At 35.6% G+C, this 16,255-nt stretch overlaps 2 protein-coding genes across 3 annotated transcripts in view; both read left to right on the top strand.

Moving 5' to 3' along the window:
* Positions 1 to 304: 304 nt before the first annotated feature.
* Positions 305 to 5,948, top strand: LOC113534032 (uncharacterized). 2 transcript variants are annotated; one of them, XM_053235419.1, is made up of 3 exons: positions 305 to 343; positions 3,751 to 3,802; positions 4,086 to 5,948. In XM_053235419.1, exons 2-3 carry the CDS (start codon positions 3,774 to 3,776, stop codon positions 5,566 to 5,568), a joined length of 1,512 nt encoding a protein of 503 aa, XP_053091394.1. In that variant the 5' UTR covers positions 305 to 343; positions 3,751 to 3,773; the 3' UTR covers positions 5,569 to 5,948. The 2 variants fall into 2 exon arrangements, with proteins under 2 accessions (XP_053091394.1, XP_053091363.1); XM_053235388.1 differs by lacking the exon at positions 305 to 343 and adding an exon at positions 1,031 to 1,216.
* A 4,960-nt stretch (positions 5,949 to 10,908) lies between these two features.
* The window catches only part of cdkal1 (CDK5 regulatory subunit associated protein 1-like 1), a 264,900-nt gene continuing 259,553 nt past the window's right edge, over positions 10,909 to 16,255 (top strand). The window contains exons 1-3 of the mRNA XM_053242230.1: positions 10,909 to 11,080; positions 11,905 to 12,065; positions 14,914 to 15,026. Of these exons, the coding sequence (XP_053098205.1) occupies positions 10,943 to 11,080; positions 11,905 to 12,065; positions 14,914 to 15,026 (412 nt within the window). The 5' untranslated portion in view covers positions 10,909 to 10,942. The remainder of the gene's footprint in view (positions 11,081 to 11,904; positions 12,066 to 14,913; positions 15,027 to 16,255) is intronic.

Genomic DNA, 16,255 nt, shown 5'->3' with positions numbered 1-16,255 from the left:
CTCAAAAGGCATTACATTGTTGGAAAAGTTAAAGTAAAGCATGATGGAATTAAACACATGGCTTTCATTGAAGTCAACTGTAATGACTTATTATTGTCATTATTGAAAATATGTAATTAAAACTGTAACATAAAAAAATGGATGCATACAGAGGAAGCCAGACCAGTACTCTGGAAATACACTGCCAATGGCTTTGTAGATGTGCAACAGAGAACTTTACTGATTTCCTGTCACGTGACACCCACATTTGGGGTGCTGCAATATACACAGGCAGCTTTCTACTCATTTGAAATTTTCTCTTTTGTGGGTGGACAGGCAAAAAAGTATACAGATACATTAGAAGGTATGTGATTTTTTTTGGATTTGCCTTCAAATGAATGTGTTGATGCTTCATTATGTGTTGCTTTTCTTTATCAAATTTATTTAGGGTTTGACATTCTAGTAAAATTTTATGATGTTACAGTTATCCTTTAATTTGCTGTTTAGACATAATATAAACATTTTGATATATAAGAAAAATATATATGAATATATAAGAAGAAATATATTGCAACTCAAAACAAAAGTGTACCCAGTGAAGTTAGGCACAATCAAAATGGTGACTCATAATCATTATTTCTATGTTTTATCAATGAACAATTTGTAAGTCTTTTGTAATGTACCACAGTACTATTTAGTATAATTGTAACTTTCCATTTATTACTAACGCTTGGAGATGATGTGGATAAAGCCACGTGTTGCAATAGTAAATTTTTTTGAACTTCTTGATATATTTCAGTAATCAGTATTATATATTACACCGTCTTCTCTTTGCAACTTTTTTACAGTTTAAAAGAAATGTAACTTACTTACATGGTTAAAAAGCTGTTCCTTAGCATATGTATGTGCACAAATAGAATACTATTATGCTTATGTAAAAAATTCATTGTCAGCCCTTTGCTGAAACTTAGACTTTGAAAATAAAATCTGATTTATTTCTGGACACACTCTCTGGACCCCGTTTTAAAAATTGGGCTTTCTTTCCAAAGGCACGTTCCCAGATCTTCATGAAACATTGAAGAGGCATGTCATTCATACAACACCAACCTTGTCCACTGCCTTCAGCATCCCCTGCTGAATCTCATCCACTCCTGCAGCACTGAACGGTTTGGCAGAAAATATTTTGGGCCACAACAAAACTCTTTTTTCATGGCCTCCCAAAACTCTTCCCATGCCGGTAGATTTTCCCTCTACAACTGCTTCTGCCACAACCTTTCTGTCTCTCTTATACCTTTCAAGTAAATCAGGAGAGTCGTTAATGGGTGGTACTCAGAAAGCCTCCTTCTTTAACTTGATGGCTTCCCTCACCCCTTGTGTCCAATAGCGTGTCCTAGGGTTTCCACCATGACTGGTACCTCCAACCAGTCTGGCAGCCTGAAGCTGGACTTGAACATTGTCCATTCAGGCTTAATGTCACTGACCTCACACAGTGCACAGAAGTCCTTTTTGGATGAGTGATTTAAATTCTGGGGGGTGCGGTGACTTGGTGGTTAGCACGTTTGCCTCACACCTCCTGGGTTGGAGTTCGAATCTCGCCTCTGCCCTGTGTGTATGGAATTTGCATGTTCTCCCCGAGCTTCAGGGGTTTTCTCCACATACTCCAGTTTCCTCCCCCAGTCCTAAGACGTGCACTGTAGGCTGATTGGCATTTCCAAATTGTCCGTAGTGAGTGAATGGGTGTGGGATTGTGCCCTGCGATGGGTTTGCACCGCGTCCAGGGTGTCCCCCACCTTGTGCCCCGAGTCCCCTGGGATAGGCTTCAGGCTCCCTGTGACCCTGTGTAGGATAAGCAGTAGAGAAAATGAATGATTTAAATTTGTTGCCCACTGAAACATTTATTACATTTTCCAAAGCAACCTCGAAGGCTTTCCTGGGCTTACCAGGGAAATCTGGCTGGTGCCCTGTGCAATTAATACAGTTCTCTTCTCTTTACCCTTGTGTTAAAAACATATGAAGATCAATTTTGATAATCTCAAAACTGATCATTGACCTTTGGCAAAAAATAGCACTTATGAGCAATGGTTTGTAAAGGAAGTGTCTAGAAGTGTACCACAATCATCACATTAACTATATGAAATACATACATATTTCATATAGTATGAAATATGGGTCCATAAGTATTTGGACAGTGACACAATTTTCTTAATTTTACTTGTGTACACCACTGCAAAGGATTTGAAATGAAGCAAACAAGATGTGATTGAAATGTGGACTTTCAGTTTTAATTCAAGGGGTTTAAGAAAAATATTGCCTTAACAGTTTAGAAATTACATCCATTTTCACAGGCTCAAAAGTCATTGGAAAATTGACTGATATGCAGTGTCATGGCCAGGTGTGGCCTGTTTCCTTGTTATTTCATGATGAATTAAGGAAATAAAAGGTCTGGAGTTGATTCCAAGTGTTGAATTTGCATTTGGCAGCTGTTCATGGGAACTCTCAACATGCAGTTCAAAGAGGTGTTGATGCAAGTGAAGGAGGCCATCATTAGGCTGAAAAAACAAAACAGACCAATCAGAGAGATAGCTGAAAAATTTGGAGTGGTCAAATCAACAATTTGGTACGTTCTTAAAAAGAAGGAATTCAGTAGTGTGCTCAGCAACACCAAAAGTCCTGAAAGACAATGGAAGACAACTAAAGTGGGTGATCACAAAATTCTTTCCTTAGTGAAGAAAAACACCTTCACAACATCTAGCCAAGTCAAGAACACTCTGGAAGAGGTAGCTATATCATTGTCAAAGTCAACAATCAAGAGACACCTTCATGAATGTAAATACAGACAGTTTACCTCAAGATGCAAACCACTGGTAACACTCAAGAACAGAAAGGCCAGATTAGACTTTGCAAAAAAAAAAAACCCTGCCCAGTTCTGACACAAAATTAACTTGTACCAGAATGATGGGAAGAGAAGAGTATGGAGAAAAAAAGGAAGGGCTCATGATCCAAAGCATACTACATCATCTGTCAAACATGGTGGAGGCAGTCTTATTTCATGGGTATGTATTGCTGCCAATGGGACTGCGTCACTGGTGTTTATTGATGATGTGACTGCTGATAGAAGTAGCAGGATGAATTCTGACATTTATAGAGCTATACTTTCTGCTCAGATTCAGTCAAATGCTGCAAAACTGATAGGACGGCACTTCAGAGAACAGATGGATAATGACCCAAAACATACTGAGGCAAAGAAATGGAATGTTCTTAAATGGGCGAGTCATTCACTGAGCTGCTTTTCACTTACTGAAGGCAGAAAGACCCACCAACAAACAGCAACTGAAGGCAGCTACAGTAAAGGCCTGGCAAAGCATCTCGAGGGAGGAAACGCAGCATTTGGTGATGTCCATGGCTTCCAGACTTCAGGCAGTCATTGGATGCAAAGGATTTGTATCCAAGTATTAAAAATAATCTTTATATTTATGATTGTTACTTTGTCCAATTACTTTTTAGTTTGTGAAAATGGAGGGACTCTGTAAAAAAAAATGGCTGTAATTCCTAAACAGTTAATTCCCTTGAATTACAGCTGAAGGTCTACACTTCGATCACATCTTGATTGTTTAATTTCAAATCCATTGTGGTGGTGTACAGAGGCAAAATTACCAAAATTGTGTCAATGTCCAAAGACTTATGGACCCAAATGTATATTTTATTATTTTATCTATAATTGTACCTATAATTTGTAGGTGAGAATATTTTTTTCTCTTTTCTCTCATTTAGACACTTGTGTAGCACAAACAGTCATGGAAGATGGTCAACAGTTCTCTCGTTGGTAAGGTTTCATCTGACAGAACTACATTATTCACATTAGCTTGAGTCTTTAATCAAAAATGGCAGGCATGCAAACAAAATTTGTTACATGTAGAATTAAAACGACAGCCAAATAAATGTTTCCAAAATTGTTACATAACATCCAAAAGTATCTTTGAACAAGACTGCATGTTATTGCTTCAGTTGTAGATAATTAATTATATCTATTGAATTTATATCTCTCTATCTATTATGAGCTTTAATAATGAACTAATTAATGCAGTATACATGGACCTATTTTTTAGGAACTCCTCAGGGAAGGAACAACAACATAAATATATGAAAAATAGCAGATCAATAAAAGGATTCCTCACAAGATATATTCTAAACACATGGACTCTACTTAATGGTGAAAGACTGAAAAGAGTGGCATTTGGAGAAAAAGATGAGAGCAAACCTCATAAAACAATAATAATGGTGGGAGAGACAGGAGTAGGGAAGTCGACGCTCATCAATGCCATGGTCAACTACATGCTGGGTGTTGACAGTACAGACAGAATTTGGTTTGAGATCATAGAGACAAAAGAAAACCAAACTGATTCGCAGACATATGCAGTAACAGTGTATGACATCTTTACTGAGCACAGCCCGTTCTCTCTGACCATCATCGACACGCCTGGGTTTGGAAAAACAGAAGGTACAAAGGAGGATGTAAATGTTGCTGAAAGTTTACTTGAGTTATTTAGATCCAATGATCGGGTTCATGAAATTGATGCAGTGTGTCTTGTGGTGTCATCATACACTGTTCGACTCACTGAAAGACAGCGCTATGTTTTTAATGCTGTTCTCTCTTTATTCGGCAATGATGTGAAGAAAAACTTTGTTGTGTTCATCACACATGCCCCAACAAAGCCTACAAATTCTATTAAGGCCATCAAAGATGCCAAAATCCCATGTGCTCAGAACGATGATGAGGAGCCTTTGCATTTCAGGTTTGACAACTGTCACTGTGAAAACTTTTATGCGAAATACGACCATGAAGAGGAAAATGAACAACTGTTCCAAGATTATCAGGCAGCGTGGGATCTGTTCAACACAAGCATGAAGGACTTTTTGAATTTTCTAAATAGGAGCAAACCTGTAAGTTTGAAGAATACTGAAAGTGTGCTGACACATCGCAAGCAACTAGTGGAACACATAACCAGATTAAAGAAGCTAGTCAAAGCGATGCAGCTTGAATATGAAGTTGATGAGTCCTACAAAGAAAAGGTACCAATTGACCTGTCATTAGGTTTGAGCAAAGAGGCCACTTGCTGCAGTGTGTGTGAGGAGAACTGTCATTATCCAGGATGCTGGTGGGTCAGAGATCTTTCATGGTGTACTGTCATGTCAAAGGGTAAATGCACAGTGTGTCCAGGAAGGTGTGACTACACTGCCCATGTTAAAGAGGGAAAAATCTATGTGAAGAAAACAAGGAAGGTGAAGAAGGCACTGGTAGATCTGAAAAAGAAATATGAGACTGAGTCTGAAGAGAATAAGAGATGGATGAGCCAACTAAATAAAGAAATAACAAAACAAGAAAAAGAAATGACCAGACTGGTGGATGAATGCAATAAGTTTATGCACTTCCTGCAGGAGATCGCCTTAAAGACTGATGCTCTGTCTACACTTCAGGATCTGGACCTCCTGATTAAGGAAGCAAAGGAAACTCAACATATAGAAATAGTACAGAAGCTTGAAGAACTGAAGAAAATGGCTGAAGGGAAGTCCAAAAGGGCTAGACAATAGATGTATGCAACAGAATGTTATTCTTAAAGAAAGGGCCAGATCATTATATATTACATAATGAAAATTAAAATCATCCACTAATAGTTTCATCAGTAATGTTTAAACGTGTACTCTACAAATTATGCTTTCATATTGTTGTTTAGTCCTCATGAAAGCTGTTCACAAATCACACGTTGAGGGTTATGTGATGAAAAAACAACATGGAGGACAAAATAAGTCTTGTGAATGTAAGTAAGTGAATATGACAAACTTTATGACATGTTGAATGGAAAATGTTTCAGAACTGCTGTAACTAAAAAATAACAGCATGTGTATTTTCAGGACATTCATCAGTACACAACTTAAATCACACAAGCAGCTCAAATTTTCTTGATTTTTTTTTTTTTTTTTTTTTTTGCGTCCAAAGCAAAGGCAAACAACCTCTTCATCACCAATCTTTTTTTTATTTTATTTTTTATCTGCATTACTGACAATAATACATCTAACCTAGTTAGGTAGTTAGCTGATACTAAACACATAGTTATTAGAGTTAGTTTGTTTTGTTTTGTGTTGTTTTTTTTAAATCATCAAGAATTCTTGTCTGTCAACAATTTTGCTATTGAAATAAAAGCTAAGTGTGAAAGCATCCTAACACGTACGCAGTTCTTGGAGCACTGGGATTAATCACCAACCCCCAGCATCTACACAGTGTTGGAGCATACCTGGTTCCCTGGCATGGAAGTGGATTTCTGCAAAGCTTGTGGACAAACGTAAATTGCTCATTTAGCTCTGTAAGCTAACTGAGTGATGTACTGGTAATGTCTCCTCAGTTAGCCTGTGCATGCCTGTTCTACGTAGAGTAGAGTCACATACAGGCCAGAAGACAGGATTTTCAATGAGCCAGAACTCCTTGTCATTATTTCACGATCTAAGATATTTACACTGACCTTTGAAGTCCCTAAGAAAACTTCAGCTTGAAACCTAACAAATTGTATGAAAGATACACTGCAGATTCTTACTGTCACTGTAAAGTCTTTAACTCTTATGCAGGGATATACAGTGTGTATATTGTATGTGAGTTGATTCATTCATTTACTGGAAGGAGTAAAAGACATTAAAAATTGTAAGAGGGAATCCTAAGGTAAAAGTATTGGCATATTTTGAAGGTTTGAAAAGAGAAAGAAGAAGAAATGTGCACAAAGTCACTCCAGTTACGAGTATTACATTTATCGTGTTAAGTATTTCAGAATTTAGCAGTTAATGTTTTAGAGCTGACTGAACTACAAAAGTTTCATTTTTACTGTTCCTGTTTTCTTAATTTTAAGTAGACACTGAACCAAAGTAATAACACGTGCACTATTTGGATTCTGAAAATGTGATTAGTCGGAAATAAAACTCAAATCATGACACAATCACTGAAGTATTATATCTCATTTCATTATGTTTAGTATTTATTCACACAGCTATTAACAATTTTTTTTACGTATTTAATATTAAATTCTTACTCCTTATGTCATTTTAATGTTTTGATCACTTTTCTATTACTTGTCTTGTTAGGGATCAAGAATGAATATGTTCTGCTGTTTACTGTTGATGATTATTTTTCATAATGAAATAGATTGAGTACTTTAGCCTTTTTCCATGTTCCATTTTCAGTCTGGCTAAAACATGATGTATGCTAGTCAGGATAGAGAGAGGGACACACACATTATTTGGAGCATACCAAGCAAATGGTAGAAGCCATGACATAAAATGGTAGAATTGTTTAATGATGATCTAAAACCTCATTACACCATGGTTTTTTTCTAACGTTCATCTGCTTGTGTTCTTTCTTTGGGATGTGATTGGGAGAATGTGTTAAAATGTTTAGAACAAATTTCTTGCAAAGTTTACTTGTTCATGTTTTTTAATGATGCTTTAATGTCTACTGTGTTAGCTGTGTGTCTATTTTGTCTATAAAATTTAAATTTAAAATTTAAATTTAAAATAATAAATTTTACAACTGCTCATGCGTAATTAACAGAAACTATGACATATTCACCAGCAATTCTGGACAATTTGAATGAACAGCTTTTATATTATGACATTAATGACAGTTACTTAAATTAGGATGTAGTTCAACCTTCGCATCTGTCCATCATTAAGACTGAGACTGAGGCTATAGTGTGGATAGATCTCTCTGAACTTAATGAAGCCTCACACATAAGTCCTGACAGTCGTTCATAATAACTGGTATGAGAGAAGCAACTTTTATTGGAGAACAAAGGAAGCATATACACCTTACAGCCAAAAGTATGTGCACCCCTAATCATATGTGGTTCTTCTCCAAACTGTGCCACAAAGTCTAAAGCACACAATTGTATAGAATGTCTTTGTATGCTGTAGCATTACAGTTCACTGGAACTAAGAGGTCCAAACCTGTTCCAGCATGACAATGCCCCTGTGCACAAAGTGAGCTCCATGAAGACATGGTGTGTTAAGGTTGGAGTAGAAGAACTCAAGTGTCCTGCACAGAACCCTGACCTCAACCACACAGAACACCTTTGGGATGAACTGGAACGACGACCTGCGTATTATCACTTACCGACTGTATATTTTCAATTTACTAAATTCTGCTTATATATTATTATATAGAAAATAAAATCTTTATATCTCCCTTTACTGTCAGTATGTTATCCTGAATAGTTAAATGATGATTCAGAAGGTAGGAGAAAGTAAAAGTTTTATTAACTTGTGTTCTGGTTGTTTCTCATTTATCTTTAAGCTAGCCTCTTTTTTTCAAGTTTGTCTAGATAATTAGTTCCTGACAGGTGTTAGTCAGGGAACCGGCCACACTTTATAATGTATAGTGGTTCATGGACCAAATCAGAATACTCAGAGTATGATATTAAATGGGGGAGTCACAGTGCCTTAGTGGTTAGAACTTTAAATACTTGGGGATGTGGAGTAATAGGAAAACAACCAAGTGCAGGGCATTAAGTGACTCCACCTCATGTCTGGCAGCATCACAGGGCACCATGCACACACATTTTAGAGTAGACGGTTCACCTCCTGAGATGTTTTTCAGAGGGGGGAAGAAACTGAGGAAACCCACGTGGACTCAGAGAAAATGTGGAATGCCACACTGACACTAACCCAAGCTCAGGACTGAGCTGGGGACCCTGGAGTTGTGAGGTGGCAGCAGTACCCACTGCACCACTGTGCTTCCTACAATGTATGTTGCTATCAATTATGTTTCATCATTCAAATAAATAAATAAATAAATGAATATATATATATATATATATATACACTATATTACCAAAAGTATTCGGTCACCCATCCAAATGATCAGAATCAGGTGTCCTAATCACTTGGCCTGGCCACAGGTGTATAAAATCAAGCACTTAGGCATGCAGACTGTTTTTACAAACATTTGTGAAAGAATGGGCCGCTCTCAGGAGCTCAGTGAATTCCAGCGTGGAACTGTCATAGGATGTCACCTGTGCAACAAATCCAGTCGTGAAATTTCCTCGCTCCTAAATATTCCACAGTCAACTGTCAGCTTTATCATAACAAAATGGAAGAGTTTGGGAACAACAGCAACTCAGCCACGAAGTGGTAGGCCACGTAAACTGACGGAGAGGGGTCAGCGGATGCTGAAGCGCATAGTGCAAAGAGGTCGTCAACTTTCTTCACAGTCAATTGCTACAGAGCTCCAAACTTCATGTGACCTTCAGATTAGCCCAAGTACAGTACGCAGAGAGCTTCATGGAATGGGTTTCCATGGCCGAGCAGCTGCATCCAAGCCACACATCACCAAGTGCAATGCAAAGCGTCGGATGCAGTGGTGTAAAGCACGCCGCCACTGGACTCTAGAGCAGTGGAGACGCGTTCTCTGGAGTGATGAATCACGCTTTTCCATCTGGCAATCTGATGGATGAGTCTGGGTTTGGAGGTCTCCAGGAGAACGGTACATTTCGGACTGCATTGTGCCGAGTGTGAAATTTGGTGGAGGAGGAATTATGGTGTGGGGTTGTTTTTCAGGAGTTGGGCTTGGCCCCTTAGTTCCAGTGAAAGGAACTTTGAATGCTTCAGGATACCAAAACATTTTGGACAATTCCATGCTCCCAACCTTGTGGGAACAGTTTGGAGCGGGCCCCTTCCTCTTCCAACATGACTGTGCACCAGTGCACAAAGCAAGGTCCATAAAGACATGGATGAGCGAGTTTGGTGTGGATGAACTTGACTGGCCTGCACAGAGTCCTGACCAGAACCCGATAGAACACCTTTGGGATGAATTAGAGCGGAGACTGAGAGCCAGGCCTTCTCGACCAACATCAGTGTGTGACCTCACCAATGTGCTTTTGGAAGAATGGTCAAAAATTCCTATAAACACACTCCTCAACCTTGTGGACAGCCTTCCCAGAAGAGTTGAAGCTGTAATAGCTGCAAAAGGTGGACCGACATCATATTGAACCCTATGGGTTAGGAATGGGATTGCACTTAAGTTCATATGTGAGTCAAGGCAGGTGACCGAATACTTTTGGTAATATAGTGTATATATATACATACATATATACATACATATATATACATACAGACATTATGTGGGCCCAGTAGCTTAGTGGTTAGCATGTTTGTCTTACACCGATTTGCGATTCCCTCCTCTGTCCTGTGTGTATGGAGTTGCATGTTCTCCTTCTGCTTTGGGGTTTTGTCCGGGTACTCCGGTTTCCTCCTCCAGTCCTAAGGTCTGCATTGTAGATTGTGATTGGCATCTCTAAGTTGTCCGGAGTGAGTGAGTGTGTGTGACTGTGCCCTGTGATGGGTTTGCACCCTGTTCAGGGTGTCCCCTGCCTTGTGCCCCAAGTCCCCTGGGATAAGCTCCAGGCTCCCTGTGACCCCGTGTAGGATAAGCAGTACAAGAGAATGGATGGATGATTTTAAATTAAGTGTATAAAAAGTGTGATATGTCATTCTTTAATTAATAAAAATGGTAACTGTCAAGTAGTTGTGGTGTAAGAGGAATAAAACACTTGGGGACGTGCTGTAATAGGAAAATAATCATCTTCAGGTGGTTTTAACAGTAACTCTGGCTCATTGTATCACAACAGCATTACAGACAGTGTTTATTCTTTACTTTTATTGTTTAAAAGTGAACATTTTATTACATCAGAACTTTGAGGATTCTCTTTAGCAGGTGATGAGAGGAAAAATCGCTGCTAGTCTTTGGTGTGAGCGTGGATAGTTTGTCCCAGCGCAGCTGCCGTAGTTTTATTAGCTAGTGGCTTGATGACAAAATGGCATCCTGTTTGCTAAGTAGTGCACTATAAAGCACGCAGAAGCTCACTACTTGTTTCCTATGTAGTGTACATATACAGTGTACTAGCTCCCTGTTCAGGATTTAGCCTTAATGTTCGTCCGGCATGCAGACTTCTGGATAAACAAGCTCAACTCAGCTAAAGAAACGTTAATAAACTTGTTCTCTTTTGGCGAATTTTATAGCGAAAGATTATTTAGAGATAAAACAACGCGATTATTAATTTCTAAAGTAAGTATTTATTTCATGGCACTTTGTTTAAAGCTCACATGTGGCTCCAGACATGCTAGCTAGATTAGCCAGTTAGCATGGGTTTAGCTTCAGAGTATTTTAATAATGATTTTTCTTTGAAACTGGATAAACTTTTAAACTCTGTGTGTGAAGTTATTAGCAAACATTAGAGAAATTTTATTATTAATATTACAGTTTAACGTTTAATGTAGATAAACAAATGTGACGTTTAATATTAGAGAGCAAATTATTTAAATTAAATTAATATTTATTTATCTGTATGTTTTCAGTTTAGTTATTTTTCAGTAAGTCAATATATTTTTAAAAAAATTTCATATTTTAAGTATTTTGTATTTTGAAATATTTTTAAAAATTCATTTAATTATTACATTATCAACTGTTTAACACATTATCATTTATATTATTAATTTATGTAATATACTACTACTACTTGCACTATGATATTTATAATTATAATTTAGAATTTCAATAATTATATAATTAAAAAATATTTAAAAGAGGAGAGTAATAATAAATTAATGCAATTTTTAAAAATTATATGAAATAAAAAAAAATGTGTAAAATGAAAACATAAATTAATTGTTAAGTGAAATTTAATTTTAATTTAAATATAATTTAGACACTTTTTTGGTTGCAATAAATAAATTAATAAAAAAATAAATAAACAGACAAACAGAAGTCCAGTGATTTTGTGTGTAATGTATATTTTTCATGCTGAGATGAATCTCTCTTCCTGTGGTGAAATCAGTAATTTAATGTGTTTAAAGAGTATCAGTAGTGACGCTGTGTGTTTTATTTTCTAGATCATGCCCTCCGCCTGCGACTCTCTCATTGACGATATCGAGGACATTGTGTCCTCCAGCGAGCAGGCTCCTCTCCAGCGCTCGTCCACCAGACAGTCCGTCGTTCCCCGCGTGAGAAAACGGAAAGATCTCACAGCTAATGAGGAGCTGCAGGCGGACAGGTGAGGAATCGAGTCACCAGATACCAGACACAGCCTGCCAGTGAGGCGCACTAACTTTTGAGCAGCTCAAAAACAAATTGACTGCAATAGACACCCAGTATAAACAAACACTGACTACACACAGCAACACAATCAAATATCAAACACACAACACACAGGTGTTAATTTATTGTTTTCAATTAAAAAAGTACATTTTAATAGGTTTTGTCCTGATGTGGTCATTTCTAAATATAAGTTATCAGTTTCCTACAAATGATTAGTAGTCAATTAAAAAAATATTAATATTAATAATAATAATAATAATTATAAAATTAGTGCTAATATTCTTCTCTAATTGAAAATCTCAGTTTAATTTCAGCACCATTTCAGATTAACTCTAAAACACTAATGTTACAGATGTAAAGCAGATATTTTTGTTTATTAAACAATTACTTGTTATTTAATTTTTTTTTTTTTAATTTTACTAATTGTTGAAATAAAGACAGTAAATCTGTATTTTTGTTGTTTTTTATGTTTTGTAAAAATTATATTTTTAAATTTAAAAAAGTGAACACATTATTCCATATTATTACTTTATATAATTATACTATAAATTATAATAATTATATTATAACTATTATTGTAATTATATTTGACAGGTGCTATCATTATGATTGTTTTAAATGTTCCATTATTAAGGCAGTTGAATTTAGAGATATTTTGTATTTATATAAATTCATTTAAAATATTTGGAAGTGACTGTTTTATCAGGGATATTATTGTATTGTATTTTAAAAAGTCACATTTCTGTAGTTAAATAGGAATTTAATTACAGTTTTAAAAACTTTAAAATGAACCTTCAAGCTAACAAACAAACAAATAAATCAATTTATGCTGTTCGATGCTTATTTAAAAAAATAAAAGAAGCGAAACTAGAAGGTTTTTGTCGCCATATAGTGGCCAAAACATGACAGCCATCTTCTCTGCTTGTCTCTTTAATAAAATATCAGATTTAAAAAAATATATATTTTTTTTCATCTTGTAATTTTTTTCCGAATCAACTGAAATAAATTATTTTATAGAAAATATTTTGCATGTTTTATGCAGCCATTAGTGTTTACTTTTTTTTTTAATACTTTCTACATCTTCGCTTAAAGTTAACTCTGTAAAATTTCTAGAAGACATTTTGTTTAGAAAATGTTAAGAAACCAAGCTCTGATTAGAGTTTTAAGAATATCAGGTTATTTCATGTTGGATGTAACAATAGCGTAAGCACACCGCATTGCGATTGCGTAATTACTCTCCGACACGACGATGCAGCTCTTACTGTCATCACTGTGACTGTTACGTTAGTGTTGTTACTTATGTTAGTGTTGTTACTCATTGTTAGTATTATTACTTATGTTAGTGTTGATACTCATTATGTTAGTGTTGTTACTCATTATGTTAGTATTATTACTTATGTTAGTGTTGTTACTCGTTATGTTAGTGTTGTTACTCATTATGCTAGTATTATTACTTATGTTAGTGTTGATACTCGTTACGTTAGTGTTGTTACTCGTTATGTTAGTGTTGTTACTCATTATGCTAGTATTATTACTTATGTTAGTGTTGATACTCGTTACGTTAGTGTTGTTACTCGTTATGTTAGTGTTGTTACTCATTATGTTAGTATTATTACTTATGTGGTATTATTACTTATGTTAGTGTTGATACTCGTTACGTTAGTGTTGTTACTTGTTATGTTAGTGTTGTTACTCATTATGTTAGTATTATTACTTATGTTAGTGTTGATACTCGTTATGTTAGTGTTGTTACTCATTATGTTAGTATTACTACTTATGTTAGTGTTGATACTCGTTACGTTAGTGTTGTTACTCGTTATGTTAGTATTATTACTTATGTTAGTGTTGATACTCGTTACATTAGTGTTGTTACTCGTTATGTTAGTGTTGTTACTCATTATGTTAGTATTATTACTTATGTTAGTGTTGATACTCGTTACGTTAGTGTTGTTACTCGTTATGTTAGTGTTGTTACTCATTATGTTAGTATTATTACTTATGTGGTATTATTACTTTTGTTAGGGTTGTTACTTGTTATGTTAGTGTTGTTACTCATTATTATTATTATTATTACTATTACTTATGTTCGCGTTATTACTTATGTTAGTATTATTACTCGTTACGTTGTATTATTTCTTGTCATGCTAGTGTTGTTACTCATCATGTTAGTGTTATTACTTATATTACTATTATTACTCATTATGTTAGTGTTATTCCTCGTTATGTTGTATCATTTCTTGTCATGTTAGTGTTGTTACTCATGTTCGTGTTATTACTTGTTATGTTAGAATTATTACTCGTTATGTTAGTGTTATTACTCGTTATGTTAGTGTTATTAGTCGTTATGTTGTATTATTTCTTGTCATGTTAGTGTTGTTACTCATCATGTTAGTGTTATTACTTATGTTAATGTTATTAGTCGTTATGTTGTATTATTTCTTGTCATGTTAGTGTTGTTACTCATCATGTTAGTGTTATTACTTGTTATGTTGTATCATTTCTTGTTATGTTAGTTTTGTTACTTGTCATGTTAGTGTTGTTACTCGTTATGTTAATGTTATTACTTATTATGTTAGTATTATCATGTATGTATACAACAAAGTGACGTGCGTGTTTTTTCTCTTTGAGCAAACTGAATTTAGTGGCAAGCTGGAAAATACAATTTCAGAATTCTCCAGACTAGTTGTGAGAGTGTGTGTCGATTAAAGCTGCATTGTCTCTGTGCTGGTTTTGTGATAGTGCTTCAGAATCCAGGTGTTTAATCCTAGTGCAGGTGTTTATAAGTGTTTATTTCCTCTTGGTAGCGTGATCCCGGGCACGCAGAAAGTGTGGTTGAGGACGTGGGGCTGCTCACACAACAGCTCAGATGGAGAATACATGGCCGGACAACTGGCTGCGAGTGGCTACAAGATGACCGGTAATACACACACACACACACACACACACACACACACACACACGGTCTTCAGTTTGCTGATGACAGTATAGTATTTTGATCTTCAGGATCAGAAAGAGACACAGAGACATTAAACGTCCAAAATGTCCAGTAACTAATTCCCAGTTCTGGATGTAGTTTAAAAAAAATAATAAATAAACTGTGTGTTTTTAAGCTCAGCAGTTTTATAAAGTAGCCACTTGATGGCAGTAAAGCCACGCTCAGTTTGTTTTTTTTCCTGTACATTTTTATAGTAAAGATTCCATCCTAAATTTTTTGGATGAATTAAGGGTACAATTTTGGAACATTTTATGAAAATTGAAGTCTTTTGTTGTAAAGGTTCTCAGAGGAACTAACTGAAGAACACTTCTCGTCAGGGCCAGAAATTAACTTTATTAAGGGGCAATATTTGCCCTCTGGAATTGATTTTCAGGGGCATTTATTATCTTTGAGGGCATTTTTTTCGCAAACATATAAACCACACAGCTGAAGAAACATCTTCCATGGCGTTTAATTAGTTCGTATATTTTTCATGGTCATCAAATGATAAATGTGTATATATATATATATATATATATATATATATATATATATATTTATATGTATATATATATATATATATATATATATATATATATATATATATATATATATATATTTATATGTGTGTAATATAAATACACACACCCCCACCCCCATCAAAACCATTTAACTTACCTTAATTTGCAGAAGATCAGATTGCTATTAGCATGAGCTCCATCTTTGCTGTGCATTAACAACTCTCACCTGACCGAGCGAGTCACAGCACAAAAACAGAAATTAACTATGGGGGATTTTTTGCCCTTACATTTTAAATATCTGGGACATTTGGGTCATTTTCTGTGACATTTCTACCCCAAGCCCCTGTTAATTTCCAGCCCTGCTTCTGGGCCCTCTTTGGAACTTTTTTACTTTCCTGTACTCATCAGTAATTGATATCGTATAACTGTAAAATTTGCTACAGTTCTGTGCAGAACCCTGGAAAGAGGTATGCTGTTCCAAGTAGAACTCTATTAGGAGAATAAGAACAGTTCATAAGAAGTGATATGTTTTGCACTCTTATAGATTTTTTATTTACTTGGAACCTTTTTTGAGCTAGATAAACCCTGTTGTAGTGTAGAGTTTCCTGATTAGGACAAACAGAAGAACTTTAAAGTTTTATCTTTTTTTAT

Source organism: Pangasianodon hypophthalmus, chromosome 1, assembly GCF_027358585.1.
Source record: "Pangasianodon hypophthalmus isolate fPanHyp1 chromosome 1, fPanHyp1.pri, whole genome shotgun sequence".
NCBI classification, from domain to species: domain Eukaryota; kingdom Metazoa; phylum Chordata; class Actinopteri; order Siluriformes; family Pangasiidae; genus Pangasianodon; species Pangasianodon hypophthalmus.
Note: the sequence above shows the minus strand (reverse complement) of the source record. Positions and strands in the feature narration are given on the sequence as shown.

Bases quoted from the DNA above. Each gene is read 5' to 3' on its own strand.
- LOC113534032 (XM_053235388.1), top strand. From the start codon at position 1,189: ATGGCCTCCCAAAACTCTTCCCATGCCG. The intron at 1,217-3,750 runs GTAGATTTTCCC...TCTCTCATTTAG, and splicing joins CCAAAACTCTTCCCATGCCG to ACACTTGTGTAGCACAAACA. The intron at 3,803-4,085 runs GTAAGGTTTCAT...CCTATTTTTTAG, and splicing joins GGTCAACAGTTCTCTCGTTG to GAACTCCTCAGGGAAGGAAC.